At 42.3% G+C, this 12,246-nt stretch overlaps 1 protein-coding gene across 2 annotated transcripts in view; it reads left to right on the forward strand.

The window, feature by feature from the left end:
* Positions 1-14: 14 nt before the first annotated feature.
* anp32a (acidic (leucine-rich) nuclear phosphoprotein 32 family, member A) overlaps positions 15-12,246 on the forward strand; it is a 51,194-nt gene continuing 38,962 nt past the window's right edge. For both annotated transcript variants that reach the window (XR_009508415.1, XM_059952964.1), the window contains exon 1: positions 15-171. Coding sequence is in view for 1 of the 2 variants with exons in the window: in XM_059952964.1 (XP_059808947.1) it covers positions 118-171 (54 nt within the window). In the remaining variant the exon portion in view is untranslated. The remainder of the gene's footprint in view (positions 172-12,246) is intronic.

The following is a 12,246-nucleotide window of genomic DNA, read 5'->3' on the forward strand; positions in this document are numbered from 1 at the left end:
AGTTATCACGTTGGGTTGGCTGGACGGTGTAGTGGCGTCAGCTTGTATTGCAAGCAGATCTCTCCCTGTGTTGAACAGCGTTTGTCTTCATATTGTAAATCAGCCTTGGTGGCAAAGATGGATATGAAGAAAAGAATTCATTTAGAGCTACGGAATAGAACGCCCTCAGATGTAAGACTGTTTCTCTTTTAAGAAAACTTCTCGATTTCTTAAAATTGTTTATTTGTGGAGCGAAAAATAGTTGAGATGGGGGTCGAGTCTGTTTATAAATTTCTCTCATCTACCCTTCCAGTAGTCTTGCTGCAAATATGCGTAGTATTTCATCTTTGTTTTAAAGTATGCCTGTTTTATCTGCTTAATGTTTTGTTAAATATCAAATAGAAGTAGCAAGGATTGTGAATGCCAGTGAGGCTGGCAGGATTGGATGAAATGCACCGAGTTTTGCAAGAGTATATGTGAAACTGATTACTTAATATTCCTGAAGCTTCGCAAACTTTTCTCCCCTTTTTGACAGTGGAAGGTTTGAAGTTCGCACAACGTGTAAAAGAAACTTGAGATACAGTAAATAATTTCTATCGGTGGGTGATCAAATAAGGGAGAATGGGGAGCCATATTTGCAAATTCATAGTCATGAACGCGCCCATTCTCGCATATTTTTCTATATTATAAAATACTGTATAATGAACAGCGGTCCAGGTTTGAGAGGGCGATGTGGTCGATGCTAATCTCTTAATGGATTTTGGAGGTTTTTGTAGTTTCTGGTTCTTTTTAACTTTGGAAATCTTTAGAATAAGCTAAAGACCTTGTGGTGGGACAAAAATAGTAGCTGTTTGACATGAATCTGCATTACGCGCGCATGAGTGTGGATCGTTTTTGATACTGTAAATATGTTTTAATTACACTGGGGGGATAGATTTATGAAGCTGAAGCGAGCAGGTTTCCCCTTTCAGTAGATTATAAACTCGAGTAACCTCGACTGAGACCAAACTTGTTTTTTTTCCCCCCGATACTTTTTAGATAGGATTTTGAACACTTTTTAAAGGGAACTGATAAGCCATTTAAATTTAAGAGTGTAATTAGAAGTATTATAATTACATAGGAATTTAACCAGTGAGGTGGAATAACAGAATTATTTTTCTATACTTGGCGATTCCTAACTTGGCTGGTTGCGGGTGATATCTAGAGGTTTACAATGGGAGGGAGGAAGCAGAATAGATTTGCATTTCCTCGATTGATGTGTTTGTAACGTTAGTAGTCATCGAGAAGGGGATTTTATTAGTTGATCAAGCAGTTTATGCCTTTCGTGTTTTTTTTAATAAGTACTGTCGTTTGGGTCAAAGCGGAGATAAATGCAAGTGCAGATTTTTTTTTTAAAGAGGGAGGGAGAGTCTGCATCGGTCCGTGGCAGAGCGATAACTGTGAAATCGGGGCCAACTTTGGAACTTTGTACCGCGTTGGCAGGATTTGATCCAGCATTAGTAGGACGGCCGCCATTTTACTGAGGGCTTGGGAAACAGAAGCGAAGAATATAAATACCACGCGCCTTGACGGTCTTTCTTACGAAGTGGCCGTGAAAGAGGGAGACTTTTTAAAACATGCGAATTTCGTGCTCACGCTTGGGCGACGGTGCAGCCAGGGAAAGGTAACGGGGAAGAAGAAATTGCAAGGACAAAAATACAGTAAGGTTACGTCATTGGGGAAATGGAGCCTATCAGCTCTTTTCCACCGCGAAGATTCTTTAACAATTGGCAGATAATTCAGAATCAACTCTTCTGGAGAGCAGACGTGTTCACTGTTTTGCTGTGGGGTGAAAGTGGGGGGGGGGGAGTAGCATCAACATTTAGGAGCCGTTTCAATGAAGGATGGGGCTGAGAGATGGGAGTGAAGAGAAGAATAAATATCGAAAAAAAATAATTATTAAAAAAAAATCAGTCCTGATTTAAAGTTTGCCCCCTAGGTTAGCCCCCGGCTGCCATTTTGTTGTGTTGCCTACCGTGTGGGAGGCGATGTAGCGATTTGTTTGTGCCGAACGTTCCAAATTGGAATTTGGAACCCGCCGGGGATTCCATCGAACTCTGCAACTTCGCAGTGGCAACATTCGCGTTCTCTGGGGGTCACCAGGGTCCTCCCTTCCCTCTCTTCCCGGCGTCGGAGGGTTGGAATTGGAAATACTCATTATATAAGCAGGCACAAGATTTTGTGGGCGTGTGCTTTTCCTGTCTCAGGCATATTGTATGAATTTTTATTTATATTTTTTATTATCCCGCGGTACTGCGATGCAGATTTGCTGGTTTGTGTCCAATTAATGGACCTGCGTGGTACTGTCTAAGATTTGTGGCTGTTATTTTGAGTGGCGAGGAGAAGGAGATAACATTTATTTTGTAGACATGTGAATCTTGGCGTTACTTACAGTCTTGGTATGTTAGATACGTGAGGCATAATTGCGCGATGGTCCCCTAAAACAACTTGACTCATATGTGCGCTGTTTTTCTGCGAGAGCTGTACTCCCAAGTTTTAAACTTGCGTTCGAAGCAAAGCGATTATGCATTTAATACACGATTTGGGGGGTTGTATTTTGATACATTGGCGCGTTCAAAGACAATTGAAGCCAGTCCAATTGAGCAAAAAAAACTTGGATTTTTGTTTGTTTCGGCGGTTAAGTATTAAAATGTAGCTCTATGCAAAATTTCCGTTGCTGGTCGGAGTTGGGTACACCTGTTTGTTCAGTGATTTTTTTTGTTTGTGTTTCTTTTTACATTCATTTGGCTTGTGGGTTTGCCTATATGTGAGAGACATTCCATACAACATGATGTGTGAGTGCCCATGACCTTGACATGTGGATAGTGCGATGATTCCGCTTAAGATGGAGTTGGGATACAGATTTTTAAAATTAATGCCGCAAGTAGCTCAGTACGTTAGTCATTGTCGGCAGAGAGGGAAGTCAAGTATAAGTGTCAGCCGCAAAAACTTAATCTTGGGTTTGAGTTCCGAGGAAGAGTAATTTAGGTCACTGCAAAAGGCCTTGGCAGATGATAGTGGGACATAGATGATTTAGGACTTTGGCTGATTCTAAAATGGTTGTAGAAAGAAGACAAAATAAAATTTATTGTCTAGGTATGTAGATGTTGCAGTATACTAGAGATTCGTTTTCCTCCAGATGTTTACAGGAAAATAAAATACAATAGAATTTATGAAAACCATACATTAAGACTGGTGACAAATATGCAGGAGGAAAAATGTGCAAATTTTAAAAAATTACTGAGAAGGTGAGTTGGAAGTGAGTCCTTGGGTTGTTCAGAGTTCAGGTGAGGGAAGTTACTCAAGCCTGATGGTTAAGAGCAATAACTTTGTGAACCTGGTGGAGTGGGACTCGAGGATTCTGTACTACCTTCTACCTAATGGAAGTAGTGGGAAGAGAGCATGGCCTGGATGGTTTATCACAGCGTTCACATTGATCGCTGAAGGTCCACTTTTATAACCAGCAGAGAGTTCTTCATCACAAAGATGGAAATTGCTCGGGTGGGCAGTGACTTTGTGAGCCCATTCCCTGGAGGGAAGAGGTGACATCTGCTTTGTTTTCTGTGCTTAGACTGGGTTCTGAGAGTGTTAGATTGTTGTATTAACTGTCCCATCAAGACTTCTTGTTATCCCACATTCTTTTAAATTGGGGCATTTCATTGGCGTGGGAGATGAGTGCTTTTTTTTGTGAAATTGAGATCAAGATTTGAGGAGTTACAGGCATTCCTGTTTTGATTACAGGATTTTGAGTGGCAAAGTAGTGCCTCTATATTTCCAGACCTCTGTGGTGTAAGGACGTGAAGCAATAGACCATCTGGTCAGTTTCCTCCCACGTAGCCCTCTGTAATTCTATCATCCATCTGCCAAAATCAGCCTCTCCGGAATGAATCTGGTAACGCTCCTTCGCACCACCTCCAAAGCCAGTGTATCCTTCCTCAAAGTAAGGAGACCAGAACTGCACAGGGTACTTCAGGCCTCACCAATACCCCGTACGGTTGCGGATATGGTGGTGGCCCGACGCAGCTGCTCGTTGACATCTGGGCTGTAGAAGTTGTAAGTGTAGGTGGTGGTCAGCACAGACTTTGTGGGCCAGGGGCCTGTTCCCACGCTCCGCCATTCTATCACGCTGTAACAGTAGTCTGGGTGGGTCACAGTTCACTCGTCAAAATCCTGTAACGACCAGGAACTCCTGTTACCGCAGGAACTCTTGCCCAGAGTTGTCAGGCTTTCAGTGCCAACATATGCTCATAACTTCCTAGCCCTAACCCAATCGCAGCAATGTGCATTGGCTGCAATTAGTTTTCCGTCAACCACTGACTGCCATCTTCCTTCAGTGATCCGTAACTCATGCTCGTGGAGGGTTCCCCGCCTCTCTGCTGCACACAAAACTGTCAAGGAGACCATTCAACCTATTGAATCTCTTACCGTGCCTCGAGCATCCCATTCACCATTCAATTTCCTGCAAACCATTTCTTTCCTGTTGCCCACCGGTAACAAGTCACTGTGAAATTGTGTTGGTGTAAATGGTGGCTAATGATCTGTTATGGTTGCAATGTCTCCGATCCCTTTTAAAGTTTGAATTGTCTCGATTGGATTTCTTCAACTTTTGCGGTGTACTAATGAAAAAGTTTGTGCGTTAAAATTCAGAACTATTGTTTTTCCTCTAAGAAACCTAAATAACAACTATCAGAGTTGGATTTTACATATATACTTTGACAATACATGAACCTTTGAACTTCAAAGAATAGGTTTGAAGATGACACTGTGGCTCATTGCATCTTGAACAATTCCAGCTGAGTTTGTGTGTTCTCCCTGTGTCTGGCTGTGTTTCCCCCACAGTCCAAAGATGGTGTACCGGTTGGCAGGTTAATTGGTTATTGTAAATTGATCTGGATTCGATTGAATTGGGGGATGGGGGGGGGTGGGTTGGTGTTGCTAAATGGCACAGCCCAAAGGGCTGGAAGGACCTATTCCACGCTGTATCTCAATAAATGTCTGGCAGCTTCTATTTGTACATAAAATTTAATTGGTGTAAGTTGATGCATGGCTTGCTGGTTATTTATTGTGTTTCATGTTCCAGTTATTTGTGAGGGATTGTAGCTAGGCTGTTGTGAAATAGGAATAGCTCCTGGTGATGGGTCTTGGCCTGAAATGCTGACTGTTTATTCCCCTCCACTGACTTGTGAGTTTCTCCTGCGTTTTGCCCATGGCTAGGAAATGGCTTAGTAAGATGCCATGTCTTGAGCATTTTGATTGTAAATGATCATTCCTCTGGCTCTCAGCTGCCAAGCTTTGGAATTCCTCCTAAATCCCATCTCTATGATCCAGCGGTTGTCATGTTTAACAAGGCTTTTGTTAAAATTTTATGGGAAAATCGAGTCCTTTGCTCATTGTGCCACACTAAACCCAGATTATAAATGTGAGATATCCACACTTCAAACACTTATCTACCAAAATAATTTAATCTAGCATCTGTGAGCAGTTGGGTTGGTGACCTGGTGCTGAGTGTGGATACTTCAAGTGAGTTTCTAATTAGCTGGGCACTATATGGATGTTTTGGCTCGAGGAGTTTTGAAGTTCAGTCACATATTCCGAGGAATAGAGATGGTCTGAAGTGTGTCATCATATTTGGATGGAATGTTGAAGGATTTTCATCAGGGAATATAGAGCAGTACAACACAGGAATAACCCACAGTCTTTGTGCCAAAGTAAACTTAATCGCTTCTGTCTGTGCATGATCCATATCTCATTCTGTGTGTATTCATGTGACTAAAAGCCTCTTGAAAGCTTTTATTCTATCTGCATCCACTAGCCAACCCTGGCAATGTGTCCAGGCACATACTTACCTCTGTCTTAAAGTGAAAAAACAACTTGCATCACAATTTCCCTTTCAACACCTTTCAGTTTGAAGCTTTGCTCTTCAGTACTCAGTGCTTCTACCCCAGAGGAGAAAGGTATGCCCCTTGTAATTTTAGAGACTTTTATCATGTTTTCCCTCAGCCTCAGAAGCTCCGGAGAAAATAATCCATGTCTATGCAACCAACCTTTCAATTTCAGAATGAGAACCAGCATAAGTTGTGAAATTTGTTAACTTTGCAGCAGCAGTACATGATAATAGAGAGAAAAACTGTGAATTAGTGTTTCCTGATGATAGGAATAAGAAGGCATGTTCTGGAAGATGAAGGTCCTTTATGATGGACACCGTATTTTTGAGGCACCCCTCCAAAGAAGATGTCTTGGATACTGAGGAGGCTAGATACCCATGATGGAGCTAGCTAATTTTACAACTCTCTGAAGCTTGCTTTGATCCTGTGCAGTAGCACCCCCCCCCCCCGCACCAGACAGTGCAGGCCGTTGGAATGCTCTCCATGGCATTATGGCAATATCTAGTGCCACCAACATTACTTGTTAATCTGAAGCTTGCATCAACAGCCTGTTTCCCCTTGCCCCTGTTCCACTGCAGTATTGTTGTGCCTTTCTTGTTTATGTTTTTCCCGCATTGGGGTCTCTGTCCAGTTGGAGTGCAAGAGATGCCCAGAGCCATTTCACACCTGATTTGGCACACTTGTCTTAGAACAGCATAGAATTTGGAACGTTGCACTCCGCTAATCAACGCTTATTAACCTCCATTTTTTTGCATGTGCTCAACTTTTCCTTAACTCTTGGATTAAAAACTAAGAATCAACTCTATGACCATATATACATTAGGAATTTGCTGTGGTGTTTGTGACTTGCAAACAACATTCAATAGTTATATAAAACAAATTATATAAAAATAAATTTGGCAGTTGAAATACGGAGACAGAATAAGATGCGCATAAATACATGCGTACCCTCGTGTATTTACAGTGTAAAATCCATCACCCCTACTGGGGTTTAGGTCACCGACAGCAGCTAGGCAGTGTCCTCAGTCCTGGGCCAGTCTCTCAAGCTGTCCACGAGTGTGGCCCATTGTGGAGAACCCATCCTTTTCCGGGGATGAGGGCTTTTGAATTTCTATTTGTGTTTCTGTTGCTCTGTGTTTTTATGGGAAGAGGCTGCTAGTTTCATTCCCCTTTGCGATGTAAAGAGCATCATGACAAGTGGACGTGGAGAGGATGTTTCCTATGCTATGAGAGTCTGAGACAAGAGGATGCAGCTGCAGAACAGAGGAACGTCCATTTAGAAGAGGGACGTGGAGGATTTTCTTGACCCAGAGAGTGGTGAATCTGTGTGGAATTTATTGCCACAGACAGCTGTGGTACCAAGTCGTTAGGAGTATTTAAGGCAGGGCTTGATAGATTCTTGATTTTCTTCGAGGAATTTAAGGTGGGGGGTTATATGGGAGGCAGGGTTTGAGGATTGGCACAACATGGTGGGCCGAAGGGCCTGTAATGTATTGTACTGTTCTATGAAGGGATACTGGGGTGGGGGGGGGGGGAGAAGGCAGGAGATTTGGGCTGAGAGGGAAAATAGATCCTCCATGATGAAATGGTGGAATAGACTCGATGGGCTGAATGGCCTAACTGCCATAAATTAGGGTCTTGGTCTTGCAAAACGTGGTTTAAAGTGTTTGCAGTGCAGTGACTGATGTAGAGATGGGATGTGGGGGGAGGGGGTAACTAGAATGGATGCTCTCTACCTGTAAGATGTGGAACAGTTTATAGAGCTACTGCCTTAAGACTCCAATAAGCCTGATGTGCTGTGCAGAATTCGCATGTGTTCCTTGTGTCTTTCCTTTGGGTGCTCCTGTTTCCTTCCCAATACAAACATGTTCAGGGCGGTCCGTTAATGGGGGTGGGGGGTGTGGAGAGAGTGAAGTAAGGTCAGTGGGAAGAGTTGATTCCTGCAAGAGGGAGTACAACCTTGTCGTAGGGTTCGGAGGCTTGCAGGCCTCAATGACCTGGAGAGGCTATGTTGGCTGGAGTCAGGGTCTTGTGCTTTGGCTCTTGATATGCCAAACAGGGCAAAAGGTAGGTGCCAGATTAAGAAGGGTCCACCAGTCTTCCAGGTTTGGGAGTTCAGCTCAGGGCTAACAACCCTGACTGGTCAAAAAACAACTGTTACAGAAACGGCAATGAAGAATCCTTCTATAGAGACTGTGTTGGAGGATTTTCATGGGTGCCCTAAATGCCAGCAACGTAACAGGAAGGAAACAGGTGCTTGCTGGTCCATGAGTTTTGTTGATGTGGTAGGTAGCTCAACATCTCAGCCATCTGCCGGTTGCCAACAAACTAGTTCCCATCCCAGCCAGGTGGTGGTACTCTGATCACAAGCAGAGGCTTTGATTTCATCCGTTGAAATCAAGAGTTCAACTTGACCCCGAGCTTTGAGAATGTGATAAATCCTTTACGAAACAGTCTTTTTTTTTTTAAAAAAAATTGTGGCAAAAAAGTGCAGTCAAAAAGTAAGTCTCGCTGAAGTGTGAAATCAAAATCCTGCAGCAGACTAGCAGATGACTTGGATAGAGAGACAGTTAATGTTTTGGGGTTATGCTTCAGTCCCCACTTCAAAACAACCAATACCCTCCCAGCTGCCTTTGTTGACTTCGTCTCTAGTAGTTCAGCTGGATTGCTAGAGCTTCTATTCATCTGAATTTCAAACACAGTTTGGAGGTGATAAATAACAAATTCTTTGTCTTAACCCACTCCCCTACTCTGCCTGCCCTTAGCAAATGATTTGCCTCTGACTGGATTTTTTGAAGTTTCTTCCTATGAGGTTGTTACAGTGACTAACCAAAGTGGTTTTTCTTTTAATTTCCCCCAGGAGTAATTGCGAATTACAAGCCTTCAATTGAATCTGTTGTTAGTGGTGATGAACTTCATAGTGTCAGTTCTGAATTTGCATAGTCTTGATTAAGTTGTGTGGGGTTGGGGGGGGGGGGATTGTGAATAAAAGGCTGTTTTATTGCTTGGCAAATTCCACTGTAGTTTTTTTAAAAAAACACAAAATTCTAATACAAACCCACTACAGATTGTTGAATCTTTTAAATGGTCTTTTGAGGATTTTTGTGAAGCATTTTCTAGATTTGTGATCCATGAGGAAATAACCAGCATCCTTATTGGAGTCGCATTAATTGATGTACTATATTCTCTGTGGGCACCAATTAGGTTTTTTTTTAAATTTAGAGACGCAGTATGGCAACAGGCCCTTCTGGCCTAATGAGTCTGCACCTCCCAATTACATCCTTGTGACCAATTAACCTACTAACTTGTAAGTCTTTGGAATATGGGAGGAAACTGGAGATATGCAAATTCCTTACAAGCCGTGGTATAGTTAAACTCAGGTTGTTGGTGCTGTAATGGTGTTACTCTAAGTGCTGTGCTTGTATACTTAATGCAAGTTTCAAGGCTTAAGAAGAGGAATAGGTTAAATTAAAGCTCAAATTCTTATTTTGCCCTGGTCTGATTAGATTGTGGGGGGGTTAAACAAGTACCTGAGATCAACAGACCTTCAAAAAAAAACTTAAGTGACGGGAAGGTGGAATAAAAGGAAGTTTCACGTTCGGTGAATGGCTAGGGCAATGCAGTGTGGGGGAGGTGGTTTAAGGGAGAGGGTATGGGACGTGAAACCTCTAGAGGTGAATGGGGCAGAAGCGTGAAATTATTAAAGTTAATAAAACTGATGAAAGGCTAATGAGGTTCAAGTTTGAGTTGACCTTCATTAGTGAAGAAGGTGAGAGCAGTGAGCCTGGGGTGAAGAGTTTCCCATTGAAAGACAAGAAGCTTAAGGAGCATCATCTTGTCTGATCAGGAATAATACATCCCTCAGGATCTGACATTGAATTTCAGCTAACTAAAGTTCAAAGTACACTTATTATCCAAGTATCCAACCCTAAAATTCATCTTCCGCACAGACAGACGCAAAACAAGAACTTTGGAACTAATCTGCCCAAAGGAAAACATCAAAACCCCTCCCCATGCAAATAGCAACAAAAAATAGTGAAAACACAGACTAAAAACACAAGGCATGCTTCAGTACAGTTCAGCTCAGTGTTTGTTATCTGCAGGCTGTCCTCCTCCAGACTAAGACTAATAGGCACTGGAGAAGTTTTTTCCCTACTGCGGTCACTTTGCTGAACAGTTAACTGCCGGTTAACTGTCGGCTAACTATTACTTGGATTGCACTACTTGTATGTATAATCTATATTTTCATTTATATTTATTATTATTGTTATGAGCAGAGAGACAACATCTGCCGGAAGTAAATTGTGCACAGGTACTTGGCGATTAAAGTCTGATTCTGATTCTGAAGTAGTAACCAAGAAGAGCTACCAAAACTAGAACACAGCATAAACATGAGAGTCCAAATCCACAGTCCGATTCGATCAAACCTTGCTACAGCACCATGCGTTATAAAACTACCCCATTTGGATGAATATTAATCACCTGTAATTGATTAAACTCTAAATGTCTTTCTCTCTTGATGCTGCCTGATCTGTTCCTTTTTATTTCGGACTTCTAGCATCTGCAGTTCTGTCGGTCTCCATTCCAGCAGCGTCCTTCTGTTTTTGCTCATGATAGCGATCTCGGCCAGCTGCCCTGAATGAAGGTGTTCTTGAAGTGGTTACCAGTCTGTGCCTCGTCTTCCTGGTGAAGAGGAGGCTGTGTCATGGACAGAAATATGCATGCGCTTCATCAATTGAAGTAACTCGTAAATTTTCCATGGAAAGACCTGTTCAGCCTCTAGGGTCTAAATAACACAAGTGAATAGGCCTCAGAATGCAAGGACATCGCTTTAGAACAGAGATGAGGAATTTCTTTAGCCAGAGGGTGATGAATCTGTGGAATTCATTGACACAGACAACCCAAGTCATTGGGTATTTTTAAAGTGGAGGTTGATATGTTCTTGGTTAGTCAGGGCTTCAAAGATTATAGGGAGAAGGCAGAAGAATGGGGTTGAGAAAGGTAATAAATTTTTCATGATGGAATGAAAGAGCAGGTTTAATGGATTAAATGGCTGAATTCTGCTCCTATAGTTTGTCTTGTATTATAGTTAAGTGTGTTTTGATAAAAGGAGATGATGTGTTTTAGTATTATCCTGAGAGCACTGGAAACACAGGTGGGGGTGAGGACACCATTCTCTCTAGGGGGTTCCCAACCTGGAGTCCATGGACCCCTCGGTTAATGGTAGGGGTCCATGGCACTAAAAAGGTTGGAAACCCCTTCACTATTCAATGTGTGGAACAAGATTTTAGATGGGGGAGGGTCTGAAATATATGAAATACCATGGACTCATTCAGGAGGGTTTCTGGTGAACTGGGACAATATTTCTTACCTACTTCGATTTGAATGTTCATTAGGAATTATTTTGACTCCCGGGAGGTATGGTGGAACCTACTGATGCCATCCTATCTGTCTCTGAGTAGGAGAGCCGGGAATGAGTGGCAGACTTATCCTGTCTCCATGGAAATTACTTCATAGACTGAGTTAAACAAATTATAACTCACATGTTCTTTAAAGTTGTCACTGCTTTGTAAGAAACAGGCTGTATTCTCATATGCAACGGTTAAATCACTTCATAGAATGAATTAAATAAAATTTCATTCTAAATATTGCTGCAGAAAATTTTAACTTGAGATGTGGCAAAACTGTGGGACATTTTGTGTCTTGTGCAAGAAGGCAGGATTGGTTGCCACTTAGTGCTAGATGTGATGGAATTTTGATCTAGGTAATTTTTTTGGAATTTGGTCAAGTAATGATTGTAGAAATGTTACCATGAAAAGAATGTATGTGCTGCACTTCTGCCTCATTATTGTTCTGCTTTGGAAGAAATTGTGGTGATCTTTACCTTGTGGACCAGAATCCAAATACCATGTGACCTGTGCAAAGTAGGTTGGGCACCCTTTCCTTCAACCTTCCAACATCTGCAATTTGTGTTTCTCAGTTCTAGTAATGAGACTTCTCCGCCCTCTCAGCAGACCTCATTGCTTGTAAAGTCTTTCAATCTCCAGCCACCACACAGACACCCCTTTGATTCTCACTATTTCCCCTACTGCCACTGAACATATCTGGTTTTTCACTGCCCAGTTTTGAAGACAGTCGTTAGGATGTGTAGGATGAGTGCGTGTCTCTGCATAGATGCTAGCTGACTGGCTTGCTGAGAACTTCCAGCATCTTCCATTCATTCTTCTGAAAACCAGTCAGAAGACCCAAAACGTAAACCACCAAAGATCCCAGACTGGACCAAGTACAGGTCACTCAATATTTTTGTCTGGAGCCAAACTAGGCATTTTAAGTCATGGGAAGT

The sequence above is a fragment of the Hypanus sabinus genome, chromosome 28, assembly GCF_030144855.1.
Source record: "Hypanus sabinus isolate sHypSab1 chromosome 28, sHypSab1.hap1, whole genome shotgun sequence".
NCBI lineage: Eukaryota > Metazoa > Chordata > Chondrichthyes > Myliobatiformes > Dasyatidae > Hypanus > Hypanus sabinus.